Source organism: Corvus cornix, chromosome 14 (genome assembly GCF_000738735.6).
Source record: "Corvus cornix cornix isolate S_Up_H32 chromosome 14, ASM73873v5, whole genome shotgun sequence".
Taxonomy (NCBI): domain Eukaryota; kingdom Metazoa; phylum Chordata; class Aves; order Passeriformes; family Corvidae; genus Corvus; species Corvus cornix.
This window is the reverse complement of record NC_046344.1, coordinates 7,796,257-7,819,251: the sequence shown is the minus strand read 5'-3', so window position 1 is coordinate 7,819,251 and position 22,995 is coordinate 7,796,257. Positions and strand designations below refer to the sequence as shown.

Below are 22,995 nucleotides of genomic sequence, written 5' to 3'. Positions count from 1 at the left end.
CACATGAGCTGCTTGTCCTCAATTGCCTGAACTGCCTGTCTGGTGGGGTCTGGGGTGAATCCAGGGACCCTCCTGCAGGGCCCCCCAGCTCTTCCAGACACGGGGCTGAGGTGACCTTGGGCACATCCCAAGCCCTCGGCGCCTGGCCCCAGCTGCAAACTCATGTTTTAAGCCTTTTTCCCAAATTTTGAAGGTGAGAAAGGAAGCCTCTGACTGCACTGTGGGGAGCTGGCAGTGCCAAGAGGCCCCGTGGCACCAGCCCTGTCAGCCCCCCACGCCGAGGGTGAGGAGGGTGAGTGCCCCGTGCTCCCCCCTCCTGCCTTCCCAGAGTCTCCCTGGCTGTGTTTGGACAGAAGTTTGTCAGAATGGATCTGTTCTTGCCAAACGTTTCCATTTTGACAAATTGGCATTTTCCAACAGCAACATTCCCCCTCCCAACCCAAACAGGGAGCTGGAGCCGCTCCCGCCTGGCGTGGAACAGCTCCTGTTTCCAATCGCTGACGTAAACCCAACACGAGCCGGCAAGTGCCACGGTTTGGATGCGTGTGTGTTTATCAAACTGCTCTGATAACAACTCCGCTTCCTCGGTGTCATCGCTCCTGCCCGGCTTTCCCTGGGGAACTTCACCCTGGGAGCTGGGAGGGATCTCCGCTTGTTCCCTCCCGCTGGAAAGCTCCCGGTGCGGGACAAGCGGGCCTTGAGCAGCCGGCGAGCGCCAGCCACGAGAGGGCACAAAGCCCTGGTCCGGCAGCCAGTCAGCCTTGTCACCGTGTCACCCTGCAGCCCTGTCACCCTGCAGTCCTGTCACCCTGTCGCCCTGCAACTGCATCACCCTGCAGCCCTGTGACCATGTCACCCTGTCACCCTGCAGTCCTGTCACTGTCACCCTGCAGCTCTGCAACCGTATCAGCCTGCAGCTGTATCACACTGTCACCTTGCAGCCCTGTCATCCTGTCACTGTGCCATGCCACAGCCCTGTCCCCATGTCACCCTGCAGGTTGGTCACCCTGAAGCTGTATCACCCTGCAGCGCTGTCCTCGTGTCACCCTGCAGGTTTGTCACCCTATAGCACTGTCCCTGTATCCCTGCATGTTTGTCACCTGCAGCCCTGTCCCCGTGTCCCCTGCAGGTTTGGTACCCCACAGCTGTGTCCCCATGTCACCCTGCAGTTTGTCACCCTATAGCACTGTCCCTGTATCCCTGTAGGTTTGTCACCCCACAGCCGTCTCCCTGTGTCACCTGCAGGTTTGTCACCTGCAGTGCTGCCACCATACAAGTCCCCATTGATGCCACAGTGGCCCTACAGAATCATCACTGACCCCCAATCCAGCTCTGCTCCACCTTCTCCATCCCAGGCCGTGGATCCCCCTCCCCGCCACACTCCAGCTCTTGGGAGACTTGGGGGATCTAATTATAAAAAAAGTTAATTACATGAATAGGTTAATTAAGACACCAGCCTGGTGCCTACCTGGCATCCTGCACTGCTGCCGGAGCCTCCCTGGTGGGACCCTTTCCAAAAACACCCACTGGAGCCCCAGGAATGATGAGAAGAGGAGGGAATAAATGAAAGAAATATTGATAGGCAAATGTGGTGAAGTACAGAGAAATGTGGGAAATCATGGGAAGACGTGAAAACATAGTGAAATGTGGGCAAGTGTGGTAAAAATATGGAAAAACGAGGGAAAAACAAGGGGGAATGTGGGAAAAACATGGGGAAACGTGGGAAAATAGGGGGAAATGTGGGAAAATAGGGGGAAACGTGGGAAAAAGTAAAAAGATGGAATATCATGGGGAAATGTGCAGTAACATGGAAAAACAAGCGGAAATTGGGGGGGGGGGGGGGGGGGGAGGGGAGGAAAATACAGGGAAAACATGGGAAAACAGGGAAATATGGGAAAACGTGCCCTCCTGCCAGGCAGAGCCAGGAGTGCTGCCCTCGGCGGGGGCTGCTCCGTCCGGGTGACACCCACGCGTGGGGGGCCCCTATCCCTGCGGGGATCCCGGCGGTGCCCCCCGCGTGCGCCGCGCCCCCTCCCCGCTCCCAATCCCCTCCCTCTCCATCCCTCCCCTCCCTTCCCCTCCCCTCCTCGGGGCGTCGCCGCCCCACGCGCGTGTCCTCGCCCTCCCCCGCCCCGCGGGTGGGCGTGGGGCGGCGCGGGCGGGCCAGGGCTGGGGGGGAGCTCGGGGGGCCCGGGGCCGGGCCGGGAGCGCGGGGAGCGCGGAGGGGGGCGCGGGGGGCGCGGCGGCGGTGCGGGATGCGCGGCCCCCGATGGGATGTAGCGGGCGGCTGCTGGGACCCGCCGGGGGCCGCCGCGCCTCGCTGCTCCTCACCATGATCCTCTTCTTCACCTACTTCTTCTCCTGCCTGCCCGGGCCCTGCGAGCCGCTGCCGCCCGCGCTGCTGCTGCCGCCGCCCGCCGCGCTGCCCGCGGGGCCGGGGGCGGCGGGGGGCGCGGGGGCGGCAGCCGCCGCTTCCCCCAGGCCATCATCGTGGGCGTGAAGAAGGGCGGGACGCGGGCGCTGCTCGAGTTCCTGCGGGCGCACCCCGGGGTGCGGGCGGTGGGCGCTGAACCCCACTTCTTCGACAGGTGCTACGAGAAGGGGCTGCGCTGGTACAGGTAAGGGGGCGGCGGTGGCGGCGGCGGCGGGGTCGGGGTCGGGGTCGGTAATTAGCGCAGAGCTGCGTTAATTGCCTCCCGGGCCGGGATGCGGCGGCTCTGCAACAGGCGGGTGAGGGCGCGCCGGGTCCCGGGAGAGAAAGGGGGTCCGAGGGAAAGGGAGGAGGGGGAGAGTGCAGGTCCCGGGTGGGACGAGAGGGGGGCGGCAGCTCCGACCCTCGTCTGGCCTGGGGAAGGGGCTGGCGGCTGCTTTTTCGGGGCTGCTGCTGAAGTCGGGAGCGCTGCGACTGTGAAAAGCGGTCTCAGTGTCCCCCTTGTCCCCGTGTCGCCCTTTTCCTCCCTGTCCCCGCGTCTCCCATCCCGCATCCCACCCGGTCAGGGATGAAACCGGTAGCAAAAATGTGCTCGTTTAACTCCCCAGACTTTGCGATTTTAACCTTTAGCACTTTATCCTCAGCCGTCACCCCGTTTCCCCAGCGGGTTCCTTTAGGAATTGTTTTATTCACGTGGTTTATAAAAATAAAGGGAGCGAGGACCTCGGGCTTGATCCTGGCTGTGCTTGGAATAGGGAGCGAGCGAGGGGTGAATCAGTGGGATCCTTGGTGGGTTTGTGGAGAAGGGCAGAGCTGGAGTGATCCAAGGAAGTTTGTTTTTTGAGGGTTTCGATGGAATTGAACTCTTCAGGCGATAAAGCATTCGGAAGAGCAGCTACTGTGCATGTGGAGTGTATTAAACTCCCGTCTCCTGGCCAGCTCCGGAGCGGCCGGGCCAAGCGGAGTCGGGAGCGATAAGTCCCTTGAAGCCGGGGATGGAATCTGCTCCGTTATTTTGAAGGGAATCCAAATGTGTCGATGTATAAAAGCGCCGTGGTGTTCTCGGGGAAACATCTGAAAATAATAAAAGGAGTAGCTCTCCCTGTCCTTCCTGCCTCTCCATCCCCTTCTCCCCGAGCCCCGCGGGAATACCGGATTTCTTACATGCCCTCAATGTTTCGGGGGAGGTTGCAGCTTCCCAATCCTCGCCAAAGTAACAACCTGTGAAAAATCAGCGTGTTTAATGGAAAGAGTAATTTTAGTGGTAATTTTACCCGCAGAGTTTCAGCTCTCTGAGCCCACATCTGGGCTGTAAAGTTATGACTTAACACACCTTCAAAACCCAGTAAGCAGCGGCGCTTATTTTTATGGCTGCATTAATATCCCCGTGATTTATGAGCTCATTCCTCAGCTCCGTTTGGGTCCGCGCTGCTCGAGGAACAATAATGATGATCACTAATCTTTTTGGGGTGAGGACTGCGAGATGGCTCTCACTTGGCAGAATGGGAGTTTAATGACTGCGAGCACATAATTAAAGCTGGGAAGATCGAACGCTTTCATATCGCTCGGCGGAGCCCAGCGAGGCGCTTGCAGGACGGACCGCAGAGAGAAGGAGAAATAAATCTTAGTTTGGATGGCTCTGTTGCGAGTTTTTAGTGCTGTAAGTGCTTGCAGGGAGCCTGGCCTGGCACCAGTTTCGAGACGATCCCGCATATGGTTGTGGTAAATTTGGAGAAATGGAGCGGGGAAGGTGTTCGGCGTGGGGAAGCGGCCGCTGGGCTGGGGAGAAGCTGCATCCTTTGGGGCGAGGCAGAAATCAGGAGATGTTTTGCTTTAACTCTGCGTAGAGTAAGTGTGGTTTTAATCACACACACACACAACTATTTCCCTTCGCTTCCTCTCCTCTCTGCCTCTTGTTTTGTCTTCTCACAAGACCTTGCAGTACCGAGGGATTTTATCCCCGGGAAAGCCAGACAGAGCTAAATGTTTAAAGCTGGGATGTGCTGGAGGGGAGGGAAAGAGAAATTGGACAGAAATTGGACAGAAATTCAGGTTTTTCCAATGGATATCTCAAAAGTGGTGTAAACATTTTTAAAATATTTGAACTTGCTAGGAAACCAAAATTACACCAACCGCTTCTCACGCCAAGATATTTGGCCCGAAGGCACCTGTAGGTTGTTGCTTGTCTTGAGTAAATGTGGAAAAAAAAATTCTCTTGGAAATATCACTCCAGAATTATTTCATTCCTTTTTAGTAGCTCAGTCCCACCGTGATTTCCCTGCTCTGGCAAGAGCATCTCCTCATGGGTGATGAGTAGTTTGTTATAAGTTACTGACTGAAATAATCCATTCTTACTGGATTGTTTTATTTAATTTAAATTTGAAATAGCCCAAAGCTCCTTTTTTTTGGAGTAGTAGTGAAAAGAAAATGTTCTGCAAAAGCATCTCCTACAGAATTCCTTGAGTTACTACAGCTTTAGCTAATTCTAAGAAGATTAAACACCTTTTCTAGGCTGCAGCATAAATGACTTAATGGCTAATCCAAGCATGATGGGATGTTTTCTCCTCAAGAAAAACATGATTTAAATTTTTTTGGCATTCAGTGCTGCTTGAAGGAAACTTAAGTAAAAAGAAGAGGCAATGCTGGTGCCAGTTTGGGGTGTGGGGAGGCCTCTTTGGGAGCCTGGGACTGTCTGTGTCTGTTTTGTGGGAATGTAGGTGAGGACAAATGTTAAAAACTGAATTGGATCCGAGACATTTGGGGTGATATTCAGAAATCCATTGCAAAACTTGGAGCAGCTGTGATGCTGTGGGTGCCTGTGGGGATTGAGGAAAACAACATTTGTGGGCCGAGTCGCTGTGGGGTGAAGGGGTTCAAGGGCTGGAACCCCCTCGGTGTGAGGGGAGCAGGTTTGGGCTCACAAGTGACATTTAGGACGTTTTCACACCTTGTATGGTGGGGCTGGGGCTCTGCAGTGTCACTGCTCTGCTCCACTGGGGACAGTTTGGGGGCGTAGCAGACTCTTTGCATGGGATTGTTCCCTTTTCGGATGCCAGAGCTGGTTTGGTTCCCACGCAGACGTTCCGGCCGTGCCGTCTGCCTCGCACTGGAGTTTGGCACAGTCTCGGGGATTCTGGAGCTGTGGGGAATGGGGCTGGAGAAATGGGGGCACAGCAGCTTTGGGGAGCACGGCAGTGCTGGGAGAGGGGCCTGGTTTGTATGAAATGGAGTTTGAGGGAATTCAGCTTTGAGGGAATTCATGTGGAGAGCTCTGAGCCTGGCGCAGCTCATCTGAAGAAGAGTCTCCTCATCCCCATCTGCCAAAACTTTGTGGCAACATCAGCTCAATGTGACGCTTTTCCTCTGTTTCCTGTTTCCTTGCGTGATCTGTGATCCCAGTCCCTCTTTTCCATCTTGTGTTCCTGCTTTTTCCAAGAGCCAAAGGAAGACTTAGGCAGGAATGGTGGTGGGCCAAGGCTCCCTCGACCCCGCGTGTCCGTTGGGATTGCGCTCTGGAAGCTGCACACCCTGGATTTGGAGGAACTGTAACGAATTCCCTAATTTCTTACAGTTTGGACCAGAAGTACTAAAAAGTACTATGGGATGTCTAGTGAGTGGCCAAGCTGGAGCCCTGCAGCCAGAGGGACACGAGGAGCTGGAATCCCCCCCGAGCATCCTCTGGCCCTGCAGAGCCTTCCCAGAGCTCCGAGACTCTTGGAGGCCAAATTTAACTTTTCATAGTCATTTTCCCATCCCATCCAATGCAGAACATGAAAGTTGGCATGACAGGGGGAGGAACTTTCTGTGGGGTTCCTCATCCCTCTGTGCTTCTGCTGGGGTGTCCCAGCTCGGGAGCATCTCTGGGAAGGTGGACGGGGAGCAGAGAGCCGCTCCCTGGGACGTGGGTTTTCCCCCCTCCCCTTCCCCAACCCCATTCATAGGAGCTAATAACACTCTTGAAAGGCATCCAGGATTTCTTGAGCCAGACTTTGTTATCTCGGAACCTCGCAACCCCGACGCCTTTGAGCGACAGGGGAAGGACGCGGCTCCGGCGCTGCTCTTTTGACTTTTGCCGGGAGTGTTATTGGCAGTTGAAAAGTAGAGCTAAGTAGGTGCCTTGAGGGGTTTTTGTGTGAGTTGTGATTGTACAGACAGATCAAGACACTCTATAGCGAGAGCTGCTGAACAAAACCAGCTCCTCTGGAGCCACCAGGCTGCGTTTTGGCACCGCTCTTGTGTCCCCTTCCAGGGCGAGCTTCTCACAGGCGCGCTTGAGAAGCGCATAGGTGGGAAAAGACAAAGGAATCTGGCCGGAGTCAGATGGCGATGCACGGAGACCTGCTCCGGGACATTATTCATTGGCACCGCTAATCTCTCCTCCTGATGGACTCGGTTTCAGCGCTCTGGTGGCTCAGAGCGGCCCTTGTTTTCCCGGGGCATTTGCAGACACTCAGCCCTGCCGCTTCTCGCCTTTATTACTTTGCAATCTCGCCTCTTTTTTTCACTTCCATTCACGAGTGAGACCTTTCTGTCTCAGCTTCCCGGATCCCCCGTGTTTGGGAAATGAAACCTCAAGTACAAAGAAAACATGCGGGAAACCTGAGAGAAAGCTGATTTTAACTAAGAATAAGATACATTAAAGCTTTCACTTAGGGCGTAGTGTTTTGGATCGGCTTTTATGCAGTGTTTTAGCCCCAGCCGTACACTTAGGACCAGGCTTAAGCGCTGGGTGCCCCCGTGGCAGCCGGGTGGGTCTCCCTGATGATATGCCCCTGTTTTCTGCTCCCTAACACACATCGAGCGCTGCCCGGGCTTGGGAAGCAATCCATAATACGTGCAAAGTTTGGGTTTCTGCAAACTGCTTTCACGTGGGATTAAAAATAGCTTTTACTGCCACGATGAGGAATTAACATTTGAAACCATTTAAAGGGCTCCCAGACAGGGATTGCTGCGGGCCGGGAGAGAGAGGGGCTGTGCCTGTCCTGTTTTGGGGGGTCAGTGATGGGGTGAGGAGCACAACTCAACCCTCCTGCCCCCCACTTTCACGCTGTTATTCCCTTATTTCCGGCTTTTCTTCCCGATCCCATGAAATGCTTCTTGCTGATCCAAGCAGGTTTGGGAGCCCAAATTTGAGCCTGGCTCAGCCTCCAGGCAAAATGAAGTCGGGTTGTTCCTTGTGCTGTTGCTCATATAGTGTCAGGCTCGAGTGATTGGAGCTGCGTGTTAATGTCGGCCGGGATTTTGGGGATAAAAGCTGCGATTTGCAGGGTGGAAGGAGCTGTGCTCTTCCCGTCTGAGGAATGCTTTCCCTGTCTCTGTCTCTGTTAAATAAATGAGGGGATTACACCCGGGCTGGGCACGGGTTGTGCAGGAGTAACCTGAGTTCCTGAAGGATTTCAGATCTGCCAGTGCTGCTATCCCAGACTGCTTAAATACACCCAGAAATCACGGGGCTGGTTAGAAAAATTAATATGATGGGAATTAATACCTTTGGAAAAGGCTTCTTCATTCCTGTCCTTTCTCTTGTGCTCTCTGTTGTAACCTCAGGGGCTAGAAATTGAAATACTGAAATGTGGGGGTGTTTTAATCCATGTAACTCCAGAGAAGTTTTGAAAATATGTCAAATACTGCCAAAAAAATTCGCAAAGAGCCAGGAAAGCCACAAGGCTTCTGTTAGGGGAACTATTGAAAGCTTGGAGAAATAATCATTGCAGTGCAAAGGAAAGTTTAGGAGTTTCTCCTTAAAGGTATTATGCGGGGTTTTTCTCCTCGATTATTTTTAGATCGTGACAGAAGGTGGAAAAGGCCGGTGGATTTAGAGGGCGCTTTCATGCAAGGAGAGACAATTACTTAAGAGAGTTCAAAGCTTATTTATAAAACAGTAATTACCTTCCCCTGGGATGGAGATGGGCAGCTCCGGCGGCGGGGAGGGAGTTACAGCACTTAATTGGCAAAGATGCTTAAAAGCTTCCTCCTGACCTTTTCAAAAACTTTCTGCTGCAACAGGCTCGGGCAGAGATTGAAAACCTGCCCAAGGAAAGGCCAGGTTTAATACCAAGACTTAGCTCTAAATGGCTTTTCAAAGGGCTGTGGAAATCCTCCTGCTTAGGGAGCTGGGAGTGTCGGAGGGAGGGATGGAGGGATGCTCCATGTCTGCAGGACAGGGCTCCAGCAGCAGGGTAGGACCTGAGCCTGGCAGCTCCCTCCCCACATCCCAGCTCTTGGGATGGCCAAAATATTAGAGTGAGGAGCACAGGGGTGTTCTGAGAGGCTTCTGTGGGACTTGTTTGGGAGCCTGGTCTGGGGGGTGGAGGCAGCCAAGGCTGATCTGTGCTGGGCACATCAGGGCAGTGGTTTGAGCCTTTCATTGTGAGAGGATGCACAGGCTCTGGGAATTCATGGAACGATCTGTGTTGGAAGTGACCTCAAAGATTCATTCCACCCCTGCCATGGGCAGGGACACCTTCCACTATCCCAGGTTGCTCCAAGCCCTGTCCAACCTGGCCTTGGACACTGCCAGGGATGCAGGGGCAGCCACAGCTTCTCTGGGCACCTGTGCCAGGACCTCCCCAAATTCACCCCATGTGAAGCACAGCCCCAACCCCCCCAATCACACCATGACGAACACGTGGTGGTTGCAGCCCTGAGCATTCTCCGTGGCAGGGTTGAGGGCTCAGCTCAGCTGTGCTGGTGAGGTTTTACACACTCACCTTTCATGGTGATTGTCCTGGGTGGAAAATTCACAGCGGCTCCTTGGATTTCGCCTCCTTCTCCTTCTGCTCAGAGACAGCTCGGAGATCACAGGAATCTTCAAAATTATTCATGCATCCCTTAAGTGAGTCACTCTCGAGCTGAAGACTCGTTTGAAATGCAAAGGTGGATGTGGCAGGCAGGGCACTGGGACAGTGACCAGGGCACAGAGGCAGCTGTGCCCCCTGAGTGGGATCCTGCAGGTCGCCCCAGGGCTCGGGGGTCAGTATCCAGATCCGTGTGATTTCAGGGCTTGTGGAGAGCGGGGATGAGCCAGGGTTTGCATGGCTGAGATGGTCCAGGGCCATGGACCAAAAAGAGCAACCCTGTCCCGCCACGTGCTGCTGGTGACATGGATGGCCCTGACCTGGAGCACCAGCAGTGCTGGTCCCAGACTGAAATATGGGGGGGAATGGCTTCAATTCAGAAAACACTCACTATCTGGGCTGTTAAAGCAGCAGCATGGAATGTTTTAGGCAGCCTGGGAGAACAGCAGCACTTTGGGACTGGAATGAGCTGCTGGGCTCCTCCTGGGAGGGATTTAGGTGTGCTCCATCAAGGAAACCCCACAACAGGCAGGGCCACGAGGGGAATAAACTCCTCTCTCCCAGTCAGCAGCTCCACAGTGAGGGGGTGGTAGGAGCATCCCAAGCCACCGGGGCTGCTCTGCATCTTAACACACAAAATTGATCAGGAGCAGGAGAGAATTACATTAATATAGTCACTTGTCACTGAGGTCTTATTAGGAATCTCCACTCATTAATGTGGAGAGAATAAGGATGTGACCTTGTTAACGTCCTTGGGCAGGGAAAGGCTGACTGACCGCTTTGCTATTGATTTATCACTTAGCCCCTGAACTGTGTGTGCGTGGCCGTGGCCCTGGGCACACCTGGACCTGGGCACACCTGAAGGGCTTTCTGTAGCTGGAATGAAGAATCGGCATCTCCTCCCCTGCCCTGTCCACACGTTCAGGCTGATTCAGCTGGGAATTTGCAGCCGTGTTGTGCAAATAATAAATAAATAAATAAAAGGACGAGTCGGTGATTGATGGGAAGGGCCAAGGAAAGTGACAGATCCCGTCCCCAGAGGCCACATCCCGGCGCTGCTCTGTGGGGGCTGCTGGGGCCTCCTGCCTTGTGCAACTTCCCAGCTGCTCCAGAGCCGCAGCATCCCAAACCCCAGGGCTGGTGGGAGCTGCTCCCGGCGCCCCTCTGCTCCCCACGGCAGCCCCCAACCCAGGGCAGGAGGGACCCGCTGGGGGTGCAGGAGGACTCAGCTCAGGTCTGGGATCAGTTTTGGGCTCTTCATGGCAGGAAGGACATGGAGTGTCCAGGGAAGGGAATGGGGCTGGAGAAGGGACTGGAGCACCACGAGCTACTGAGGGAGCTGGGAAAGGGGCTCAGCCTGGAGAAAAGGAGGCTCAGGGGCGACCTTGTGGCTCTGCACAACTCCCTGACAGGAGGGGGCAGCCGGGGTGGGTCGGGCTCTGCTCCCAGGGAACAGGGACAGGAGCAGAGGGAACGGCCTCAGGCTGGGCCAGGGGAGGTTCAGGTTGGATACTGGGAGAATTTCTTCCCCGAAAGGATTGTCCAGCCTTGGCACAGCTGCCCAGGGCAGTGGGGAATTCACCATCCCTGGAAGGATTGCAAAGCTGTGTGGATGTAGCACTTGGGGACATGGGTTGTTGGACTGGATGATTTTAGAGGGCTTTTCCAACCATGATTCCACAATTCCATAATTCCTTCGGTGGGTGAAAACAAGCCCCCATCAGGGCAGGATCTCAAAATGCTTCCATCTCCACAGCCCTACATCAGATTGTTTAATTTTATTTTGTTTTATTTCGCCCTCTCTGGATGCTCCTGTCAGTGCTGATCGTGCCCAAATGTTTTCCCTGTCTCCACCTGCCAGCTCCCCCATCCTGCTGTCCCCATCCCGCCTGTGCCGCCGAGCTCCCCGGTAATTCCAAGTGACAACCCCCCCGCCTCCACGGACACCCTACCAGGGAGGAAATGTCGATAAAGTGGAAGCGAAAGAAATCCTCCAATTACCGGCAGTGCGGAGGGGCTCGATAAGTGCCATTGATCAGGTGCTTGTCAGCACGATCGCTCATCGCTGCTGCTGTCAATACCTGGAGCTGGGGAGGGGGGACACTGATGTCCCTGCGGTCCCCGGCGTGCCGGAGCCTCTCCAGGGCTGCCGCTGGCTCCTCCCAGCCCCTCGGAGCTGCCCAGCCGCTCCATCCCCGGGAGCGCCAGCCCGGCGGGACGCGCAGCCGGAGGGACGGGGGGTTTATTCTTCCCCAAGAGCCATCGGCCGCTTCCTCTGGCGCTTTTCTGGTTCCCAAAGTCATCTTCCGAAGCCACACAAGCCTGAGAAAAATTTCGAGGGGCCGCTGCCAAGTACTTTCAGCTGAGAATTTAGGTTTTGTTGAGGGAAGGCATCATTTGTCTGCATGAAAAGCCGGGTTTGGGGGGAGGGACGGGCGGAACGTCCCCCCGCGGTGTCGGAGCCCCGAGCGTGACAACCTGCATCCGCTCCCCGCCACCCGCGCGGGCCGGGCCGCCGCCTCGCCTCTCCTGCACAAAGGAGCCGTCGGGCAGGGCTGGGCTGCTGCCAGCAGGACAAGGGACAGAGGCGTCCCCAAGGGCCGATCCTGCTCCGTGTGCTGCCGCTGGAGCGGCATCCGGGTGGGACACGAGGGGCTGGGAGCATCCCAGCGCCCTGATCCATGGAAGGAACCCTGTGCAGGACTGGGATTTAACCTGCTGTGATCTGGCACTGTCCTGCCCTGACCTTCCCTGTTTTCCTGGAATCCTGGCTGCCTCTGGCTGGCGCCTATGGCTGAACTGATGCTTTGGTGTTTATTTGGAGCTGGTGTGAACGGGGAGGTTTGCAGGGAGGATGGACAGGCTCTGTGTCCGCTGGAGCTCAGAGCTCGTTTTGGGTGGCGTGGGATGGATGGAAGCACGGTGGGCTCCGCCTCTGTCTCAGTTCTACGCTGGTGTCACCCCTGGCAGATGGCTCCAGGTCACTCGTGTCCCCCAGGGCTGTGGTTGTGTCTCTCCAGGCATTTGTGTCACATCCCTCGCTTCTTCCCAGTCAGTGATGAAGGTGTCCCCAGCCCCCCCAGATCCCTGGGCTGGTTTAGGGAGCCACCAGGGACAATGACCCCAACCTCCCCCGGGCCCTGGGCTGTGATGGCAGAGGGGACATTGCCTGTGCTGAGCTCGGAGCTCACAGAGTCACAGAATATCGCAAGTTGGGAGGGATCCATTGATCCAGCTCATCCCTCGTGATGAGTCCAGCCCAGAGGTGAGCAGAGGTGGCCTCAGAGCCCCCAGCCCCAGGCAGGGAATAGGGCTGGGAGCCTGGTGTGGCCCCAGCAGGTCACCCTCGTTAGCCTGAGTGTGACATGCCAGTTAATTACCCGCTGTGTCATCAGAAGGGATGTGTGGGGCCGGTGTCTCTCAGCCACCGTGTCCTCACTCCGTTTGATCCCAGTCTCGTTACAAGGCAGATAATGAGGGACAGCCTTGCTCAGTTCTGATCTTGGTGTGAATATTAAAAATTCATATTTCCCTGCTTTGAGGAGTATCAGGAATCGTGTGAGGGTGTCCTGCAACCACGGGGCTGAGCAGGGATCACACCCAGGCCTCTGTCATGTTAAAGGCTCATAAACCTGGAATTACTGAAAAGGAACTGTGAAGGGGAGATTCCTTTCAGCATTAATCACTCTGGTGGTGCAAGACCTTTTCTAAACATTTTTTTTCTAGGCAAAATGTCTTTAAATAAAGGCTTAAAGGCTTAGTGACCACCTAACTCCAGCTGTGTCCAGCTGTGTGAGCCTCATGTCAGCGTCACAGCCCAACAAGCTGCTGGAAGTGTCAACGCACACCTGGTTGTTTGGGGTTTCTGGTTTCATGACACCAAGGGCTGATGACTTCCACCCTCATCTGTGTGTGTGTGATGTACCGAGCTCTGACCCCAAAACAGCCCCCAAACCCCCACTTCTGCTGGGTGAGGTTGGAGCTGAGTTGATGGATACAGAGCAGGGGTGAGCAGTGCTCTTTGGAAAGAAATCAGGCTGTGAGACCCCCTGAGCTCAGCTGGGAAGCTCTTGGGGACAGATCCTGCTCTTTGCATGCAGCTGAACGTAAATTAAAGCACGACCCGGGTGGAGGATGGGGTGGGAACTCTTCTGATTTTATTAGGAATCCCCAGAGATTCGATGATTTTGGAGTCATGGAGCCTTGGCACAGGGAGAGCTTCAGTTCTTGCTTGAAGCCAGCATGTCCTGAAGGCAAGAAAACAGTCTCAGGAACCAGGAGAACCATGGCCCATGTGAACGTGCACAGCTGTGTTTGAACAGAATCCCAGTTTGAACTGGCATTGGGCTGGAGGTGGTTCATGTTCTTCTCACCTGCAGCAAAACCTCAGTGGCAGAGGTTATGAAACCACTTGGAGATGTAAACATCTCCCAAACCATCTCCCAGGCCATAAAAGCCTCCAAACCATGCCAGCAGCCTGGTGAAGGATGGTGGCTCCACGTGGTTTGAGGATCTCAGCAGATCAGATGAAAGCAGCTGGGAGCAGCAGGACGTGGAAGGTGCTGGAGCAGCGGCTGGGGGTGCCCCCACAGCCAGGCAGGTTTGTCCTGTGCCAGCAGGGTCACCTCATCCCAGGATGATCAGAATGAGACTCCACATGTGCTGTCAGCTCCCCCAGTCACCGTGCAGGACGGAGAAGAACAACTTAAAAGAACAAGGAAAACTGTTGCCACTTCAAAACTCAGCTCGGAATTGATGCCAGGCCTCCAACAGACTGATGCTCCTTTCTTCTCCCGTTAATTAATTCCTTTGCCTCCAGTGAATTTCCATCTTTTATTTGTGCAGCAATCAAAGGCTGCGAGCAGCAAGGCTCACATTAGGAACAGACCCATCCAACCTTTTTTTAATCTTCCTGTATCAGTTCCTCGCCCTCTCCTCGTGCTGCCACGCTGCAGCTGAAGCACAGATGCCAGGAGATGACTTTGCTGGAGGAGAGAAGGGGCACGCGGCCCCCCAGAGTTTGCTCCCAGCAGGGCTCCTTCGCTGCAGAGAGGAGGAAGAATCTGGCTGAGTTTTGCTCAGAGACACAAATGGGCAATTACTGGGTCACCTGAGAAGTGCCTGGTGATTTACGGTGTTATTAAAAGGTGATGGTAAAAGTAGAGAAGATTTGTAGCATCTGCATGGAAACCCCATCCCTGACCCTCACACCCCAGATACCAACAGATTAAATATCCAAGGAGGCCTTGAAGCCTGGGGATGGCTTTGAGGGAGAGCCCTGCACATCTGGTAATGCTTGGCCTGACACTTAAGCCCCTGGACCGTGCGTGTAATGAAATGTAATTCCCTCCTTGCCCTGCTGTGGGCCGGGAGAGGCTCTTCCTGCAGGAAGGGCGCTCGTGGCCAGAGCCTCGTGGAAGAGGAAGGTGCAGCCAAAGTGGATGTGAAGGTGAAGATGGGCTTTGCTGGGGGCTGTGGGGAGCAGGGTCCTGCTGAGGGAAAGGAAGTCATCTCCAGTGGGGAGAGAGCCAGGGCTGGAATCTTCCTGCTTGGTGGAAGCTCAGCCTGATCCCAAAGAGCAGCTCCGAAAGAGCTTCACGGTTCGTGGGTCTGTTCCCACGCCCAGCACTGGAGTGACAGCTCGGCTGCCCTTGGACAGACTGTTGGATTTCCTTCTCTTGCCCTTGGGTGTCTGTAGAGGTCCAGGTCCTGCTGGTTCAGGTGGTGGGAGCCTTTGTTGCTGGAGCAGTGCAACATTCCCATTTCTCCCTTTCCATCCTGGTACTTGCAGTTCTGGCTTCTGGTCCCCTTTGGACGTTCCGCTTGTTAGAGGGAAGAAAGCTGGAAGTGGAAGGTGGGAAGAGGGGGCTGGTGGGAGAAGGTGGTGTGAGGTCCCACACCTTGACTGGGATAGCCTGGATGTGTTATCCCATGTGTTATCCCATGTTTAATCCCATGTTATCCCATGTGTTATCCCATGTGCTATCCCCTGTGTTATCCCATGTTCTATCCCATGTTACCCTGTGTGTTATTCTGTGTGTTATCCCATGTTTTATTCCATGTTATCCTGTATGTTATCCCATATGTCAGTGTCCAGCAGAGCCTGTGTGGTGTCAGGCTGGAGAGCAGTGTGGGATCTGAGGGAAAACCTCTTTTTGGAGACTCTGGTCCTCCAGGGCTTCCCAGCTGGAGGAGTTCTCCCCTCCCAGCCCTTCCTGGCAGGATTCAGTAGGATCCTCTTGGCTTCGGAGGAGCGATGCCGCTTTGCAGCAGCGGGGCTCCAACTTGGAATTACATCTCACTCTGCCTTGTTTTGGGCAAACAGGGATTTTTAGGGAGAAATCTGTGGGTGGAAGCAGCTCTGAGGGCCAGGCTTGCTTGCTGGAAGCCGAACTCGCAGCCTCTGCTTGGAGCCGAGCTGGGAATGAGCAGAGAGTGGAGGGTGCACATGTTTTCAGGGAACAGCGGAGAGCTGGCAGGGGTAGGGATAAAAGCAGCATATGTCTGATGGAGTAAGTGGAGAAATGCAGCCCAGATGGCTGCAGGGACTGAGAATGGGGAATAATTCCCAAAGTCTTTGCTCTCCAGAGCAAGATTAGGGCACTTGCAATCTCTTTCTCTCAGCTCAATTTGCCTCCTGTGGTGGCTTTGGGCAGAGCTCTTAATGCTGTTTGTGACCTCCAGGGATCTGGGAATTGTTATCCGAGGTATAAACGCTGGGCAGCACGCAGGGAGCAGGGGATGGTTTGTAAGGATGACCCCTACATCCCAGGAATTGTTTGGGTTGGAGGGACCTTAAAGCCCATCCTGTGTCCAGGAGCCCTGGGCAGGGACACACTATCCCAGGGTGCTCCAAGCCCCATCCAACCTGGCCTTGACACTTCCAGGAATGGGGCAGCCACAGCTTCTCTGGGAAATCCATTCCAGTCCCTCCTCACCCTCACAGGGAAGGATTTCTTCCCAACATCCCATCTGACCCAGCCTGTCCATGTGAAGCCATTCCCATTGTCCTGTCCCTCCATCCCTTGTCCCAAGTCCCCCTCCAGCTCTCCTGGAGCCCCTTTAGGCCCTGGAAGGGGCTCCGAACTCTCCCTGGAGTGTTCCCCTCTCCAGCTGAAAATGGGCATTTGTGGTTTAGGGGAAATTTTTTAATTGTACTTTTTAGGTGATCTTTATATAAAAAAACCCCAACCAAAAGTACCTGTGAGGGGAAAGGCATGGTAGGAGCAGAAATTGCAATTCCATCGAGCTGGAAATCCTAAATAATCCAAAAGTAACCCAGGCTGCAGGTTTGGAAGTTGCTTTCTTTCCTTGTACAAGGAGAGGGAGAAGAAAATAAGCCCGTGTGTAAACCCTGTTGCGAGGAAATGAATTGCAAATAAGAAAAACAAATTCGAGTTAATTCCTCTTTTCCAAGCACGGCTCCATTCAGTGTTTTGGGAGTCAGGGGATTTAGGGATCTGGAGATAGCGTCAGTGTTTTTGGGTAACAAGTACAAACTGTAGTGGCTTTTAAGGCTTCAGAAGCTGTTTCTGATTAGGATCTTTTCTTTTGACAACTTTTTTTTCTTTTCAGGAAAAAAAAGGGGGGTGGGGGAGGAAAGGGCTTTTTGTAACACAGTTGGGTTAGAGATGAGGGAAAATCTGTTTGAAATATGCAGGGACCTGAAAGCAAATCTTGAGTGAATAATAAGTTTAACTGACCTTAAAATATCCCATTGCCATGAGGGATTTGAGAGTAATACTTCAAATGGATTTTTGATGAGGCTCTGCAGGCTGTGGGGAATTGAATATTTTTACCCAACACGTTTTCTGATCTAAATTTTCACAATCACTGGGAAAAAACTATTTGGGAATGCCTAAAGAAGGGTTGGGGTTGTGTTGTTTTACTTTAAAGCTGCTGCTGTGCAGGGAAAAAAGCAATTTGCTGCAAGGTCACTTTTCAGAACTACTTTTATTCCCCGATATTTAAATTCAGTCCTGGAGCAGAATTCCTCCTGGCTGCCAGTGTGTCCCCATGTGGCATCCTCCGCATTCCATGGGGGGATCCAGCGGAGCATTATCCCTGTGCCCACTGGCACAGTGTGTGTGTCCTGAGCCTGGCACCAGCCTGGGGGCTCTGCTAGGGCCCTGCTGTGGTGTCACTGTCCCCGGGATTCCCGGGGTTCCCAGGATCCCTGCAGAAAGCCCTGGCTGGTGGGTGAACACCCATGGGAGAAGCCCCAAATCCCAGGACAGACCATCCCTGTGGTCGCTTCTCCCTCAAATAGAAGCCAGCAGCGCTTCCTGGGCTGTCCTGCTGCCTGTCCATCTGTGCATCCATCCATCCATCCATCCGAGGGCCAGTTCCATCCTAAAGGACAGAGGGATGTCCCATGTCCCCAGGGGTGTGGGGCTCTGCCAAGGGCTCCATTCCTTCCCTCCATCCTGGAGCACAAAGTGCCATGGTGTCGGTCTCTCGTCCCAAGTGACAAGGCTCAAGCTGTGCCAGGGGAGGTTTAGGTGGGATATTAGGAAAAATTCCTTCCTGGAAAGGGCTGTCCAGGCCTGGCACAGCTGCCCAGGGCAGGGGTGGGGTCACCATTCCTGGAGGGAGTTAAAACCCTGTGGATGTGGCACTTGGGGACATGGGTCAGTGCTGGCCTTGGCAGTGCTGGGGAAGGGTTGGGTTGATCTTGGAGGGCTTTTCCAACCTCAGCAATTCTGTGATTCTGATTAATGCCCTGCACCAGCCCCTCTGATCCCGAGGCTTTCCTGGATCAGTCCCCTTGGGTCACCTGAGTGCAGTTCCCAACTTCCAGCCTCCCTTCCCTTTGCTGCCACCAGCCCTGGAATGGGGGGAGCAGAGCCCAGGTCCAAACCTGGGGGGACCAAGGGATAATCCCAGCAGGTGCCGTGTCCCCATCCCCAGGGATGAGGACAGGGACACTGCCAGGAGATGTCCCTTTGTGCTGGCTGCCACCAGCGGAGGGGAGGCTTTGGGGAACTGCTCCTGCCAGCCCTGAACACCCCACCCTGCGGGGCTCCAGCAGCAAACAAGCTCCCAGTGTCCTCCCTGCCTTTCCCGGGCAGCCAGAGTCCCGGCGTGGCGCCGTGGCAGGAACGCCTCCTGGCCTCCCGCCGCTCCTGGAGCTCCAACAGCCCCGGATTTTCCCTCCCTTGCATTCAAAAAGGGGAAAAAAGGGAAAATTGTGGTCCTGCAGCAGCTGCTGGGGCCCTGGGCTGGGAAGATCTCTCCCCCTCACATCCCAGGGACACAGAGCTCACAAGTGTCCTGGTTGGGCACTGCCTCAGCTCCCTGTGGAGTGGGCGATCCCACAGAAGTGTGGGATCATTGCCTTGCTCCTGGGGGGCGATGGGGCTGGCTCTGGGACCAATGAATCATGGAATCATGGAAAAGTTTGGGTTGGAAGGGACCTGAAAGCCCATCCAGTGCCACCCCTGCCCTGGGCAGGGACACCTTCCACTGTCCCAGGGTGCTCCAAGCCCTGTCCAGCCTGGCCTTGGACACTTCCAGGGATCCAGGGGCAGGCACAGGGAGCTGTTGCTCTCCGTGGCTGCTGCCTGTGGATGTTTTCAGGCTGGGTGTTATCAGACACCCAAACTGTGCTGCAGTTCCCGAATCCATGGCTGTGGTATCCAGGGCTTTTCCTCACCAGCAGCTGTTCCCAAAGCTGCTGCAGCCTTGGTGTTTCCAGTCCTTTAAATCACAGAATCATGGAATCACTGAGGTTGGAAAAGCCCTCTCTGACCATCGAGTCCAACCATTCCCCAGCACTGCCAAGGCCACCACCCCTGTCCCCAGGTGCCACATCCATACGGCTTTTCAATCCCTCCAGGGATGGGGACTCCACCCCTGCCCTGGACAGCCCTTTCCATGAAGGAATTTTCCTGCTGCAGCCTGTCAGGCTGGCTCCAGCCCTGCTGTGGCTCCCTGGTTCCTCCGGCTCTGCTGCCCAGGGCTGCTGGGATCGATGTTCTGTCGAGTCACACTCCCATCCATCATCCCTCTGCTCATCCATCAGCGCCAGAGCCTGAAGTGTCGAGTTAAGGATGGAGGTGCTGTGGGAGATGGGGAATGGATTCAGCCTCCTGGCTGCTGGAATTGCTGGAATTCTCGTTCACCAAACCACTCCCAGTGCTGTGCAAGTAGGGAAGTGAGTGTCCTGTTCTGGGCTCAGGGAGAGGGAGGAGCCCATGGGAACATGGATTTGCCTGATCCCGGGGTGTTTTCCTCACTGGGAAGAGCTCACGCCATGAGGCTGGGATGAGCTGGGACACTTCCTCCTTGTTTTTCCTATGGAAAAGGCAGAGTGGGGACAAACCAGCAGAGTCCCTGGAGACTGGCGCTGCCCTGGGATGCGGGTCAGGATGTGGGATGGATATCTGATGCCCCAGACCTGGCAGAGTCTGGCCCCTGGCTCCAGGGAGGATTCTCCTGCTTGGGAACAGACTCTGCCTGGGGAACAAGGACACCCCAAAGAATCTGCCCTGGGGGGCTTTTTGGGAAGGGCATTGAGGTTTTTCCAGTTTCTCCAGAGGGGATTTGGGTGCAAAGGATGCATTTCTCTTTCCTCCACAATGCTTCCTGCACAGACACCTGGTACTGAGTGGGAACTGGGGATCCTGAAGGCCAAGTGGTGGGACTGGTCTGGACTGGACTGGTGTGGGTGGGGCTGCTGGCTCTGGGCTGTGCTGGAGTTGCCTCCCCCTGAGCTGTGGGCAGTGCTCGGGGTCCTGGCCACCACTCAGCTGCAGCTTTTCACGGAAATGTGCAAAAATTCCTATTTTTGATCCTCATCCTCCATCCAGTCCAGCTGGAATGGGCCAGTGGGATCCAGCAGGGCTGGGGAAGATGGGCAGACAGCTGGACAGACAGACAAACAGACAGAGCGTGCGATTGCTCAAGCCACACTTCCTTAGGAAACCAGGCTAAAAATATGCAAAATCCAGTTCTTTCCCACAAATAGCTCCAGTTGCCACAAACTGAAGCTTTTCCAGTGAAAAAAGTGGTTTGTAAAAGAATTCCCAGTTCCTGCTGGAGGGAGGGAACACCGACAGGATGGATGGAACCCCCCATCTCCATCACCTGGGGCTCACCCAGAGCTCTGGGAGCTGCCCGTGGCTCGGGAAGCTGGAGAAACATCGATATCATGGAATTCCAGAGTGGTTTGGGTTGGAAAGGATCTTAAAGCTCATCCAGTGTCACCCCCTGCTGTGGGCAGGGACACCTTCCACCATCCCAGGGTGCTCCAAGCCCCATCCAACCTCTCCTGGGACATTTCTGAGCCCCCTTTTCCACAGCTGGAGGAACAGCTTTCCTTCTTTTTGCAGCAAAGTGCGTAATCCAGCCCCGGCTCCCTCCTCAGTGGGGGATTTCCTTCGCCTGGGGACCAGCTGAGCCCAGTGCGAGGGGGAGGGGGCTCCCAGCAGCATCCCCAGCATTCCCAAGTCTCGTTGTCCAGGCTTGGCTGGATTTCTGAGGCTTCTCCCTTATCTGTGGAGGCAGCAGTTGTGGGGTCCCATGTGAGGGGCTGCAGCCGGGTAGGGAAGCCCTGCACACAGCTGGGAGTGGCTGAGCAGGTTGGTGGAGACAGGAACCATTTGCCAGCCCATCCAGTACTGGGGCTCCTCTCCCAGTTCCCTTCTCCTGGCACGGAGAAGTTTGGGAATAGTGGCTCCCATCCCTGCCATGCTCCAGGCGAAGCTCCTTGCCAGGAAACGAGGCTTTTTCTGATAGTAAAAAAAAAAAAAAAAAAAAAAAAGAAAGCTAAATTTGTTTCCCATCTTCCCCCAGGCTGGATTACAAATTTGACACAGATGGGGGAATTTGTTGTTTCTGTGGAAAACTGGATGCATTTTCCATCCCAACAAGAGCAGCATGACAGCGTCGGACCCGAGACAAACACCACAAAAACCCAGTTCTGGGTTTTGGAGGAGGGGGGACAGATGAGCTCCTCCAGCCCAGAGCCACCCTGAGCTGGGACACACGTGGGATGTGTCTGTGGAGAGCCAGAACCTGCTCCAGGGGGACACAGCAGCCAAGCGGGGAGATGGTGGCCAGGACAGGGGGTTTAGGGTAAAATTTTTCCTGTGAGCCCCCAAAGATGAGGAGGAGGAGGCTCTGAGCTGTGGCATGGAGGGGTTTGGCTGATGGATGCTGGGGAGGGGGACAAGGGGATGCTTTGTTCTCACCTGGGAGCTTTTGGGGACCCAAAAGCTCTCTCCTTTGAGATGCAGTTATGGCTCCTTGCCCTGCTCAGCCTGGAAAGGTGGCAGTGGTGAGGGCTGGGCAGTCCTGGCTCCATCCCTCTGTCCTTGCAGGTGACTCTCTCGAGGGGTCAGGGGTAACTGTCACCTTCAGGGGCATTAACCTGGGGCCAAGCTGGGGCTCTGCAGAGCTGCTGCCACTTCCAGGCCATCAGGTTCCTGCCAGGCCCAGGCAGCAGCAGCCCCTCTGTCACCTGCCCGAGCTGTCAAAGGCATTACAGCAACACTGGGAAAATGGGAATGCCTGGATCCTCTGTGCCTGGGGACCCAGGCTCTGCCACTGCTGCCTCAGCACATTTCAGCCCTTCTTGCCCGTGTGCAGCTGTGACATCGCTGTCCCCATCCCCCTCCTGTCCTGCCCTGTCCCACACCTGAGTGCCCACCGGGGCCTGTGGGACATCTGCTCCCTCCCTGGGCCCCCCAGCCCCCCCGAGGGTCCTTGTGCCCAGCCAAGAGCGGGGCTGCAGATGATGCCACTCATCTGCCAGCCCGGGCACCTGCAGGGGTTTGTCTGAACTCAGGGAATTGCCCTGAGCTGGAGCTTTCCTTCCCTCGGGCAAACCCCACAGCTCTGGCATCCCTTTGGGATGTCCCTGCAGCTGCTGCTGGTCACACAGAGCTGGGCTGGTCCAGCGCCATGTGGTGAGGGCACTGCTGGCTGTGTCCCCACTCCCGTGCCCCCCAGGGCACCTCCTGCTCAGACCCTGTTGCTGGGTGTCCAGCACTGCAGGGGTTTGGTGCTGGGAGGCACAGGGTGTCCCCAAACAGGGGATGCTCCTGGCAGGATGGAATGGAAGGAGGGAGAAATGAGGCAGAGTGAGGCACTGGCTGAGCTCTCCAGAGGGGTGGCGGTGAGGGGGATCCCCTTCACGGGAGGATTGAGCTGCACAGTCACCAGAGATCTCAGTGTTCCCAAACTCTTTTGTGGATCTGGCCAAGAGAGCTTAAAACTGTCCCTGGAACTGGTGCTGATGGATCCTCACGGCTCTGCTGCCAGCCCTGGCTGCAGCTCACGAGGGAGGGCTGATTTATGTTTGCTGAGGTAGAAACGAGGCAGTTTTGGAAGCGCTTCAGAACAGCTCGTGGTTGGTTTGCAGCTGAAGTTCCAAGTTTCAAGCAGGGCTTGGTGTTTGTTCAGCAGGGCAGAGCCAGACTGGGAAAGTATTTTTGCAGAAGCTTCCACGAGATGTAGGCATGGATCAGCCCATGGAGATGTGGGGATGTTGCTGTGAGGGCAGGGGATGGGCTCACCCCTCACATCTTTGATTTCTTAGCCTCAGATCCAACCATGATTAATTCCTTCCCAACATCTGAACCTTGGTGACTCCAGCAGGACCTGGTGGCCCTAGCACGTGGCACCCGAGCCCAGAAAACACAAAGTGCTCATTTTGGTCCATTTGAAACAGGAGAAACTGGATAAACGCCTTGAAAATGTTGGAATGAGCTATGTTAGGAATCGTGAGGCTGGGGGGATCTTTTCTATTCCCTGCAAGTTGTT

The 22,995-nt window shown here is 55.1% G+C and overlaps 1 protein-coding gene across 1 annotated transcript in view; it reads left to right on the top strand.

Annotated features, from left to right (window-relative positions):
- The first annotated feature begins 2,236 nt into the window (after positions 1 to 2,236).
- The window catches only part of HS3ST6 (heparan sulfate-glucosamine 3-sulfotransferase 6), a 29,948-nt gene continuing 9,189 nt past the window's right edge, over positions 2,237 to 22,995 (top strand). The window contains 2 exon segments of the mRNA XM_039560596.1: positions 2,237 to 2,450; positions 2,453 to 2,618. Of these exon segments, the coding sequence (XP_039416530.1) occupies positions 2,270 to 2,450; positions 2,453 to 2,618 (347 nt within the window). The 5' untranslated portion in view covers positions 2,237 to 2,269.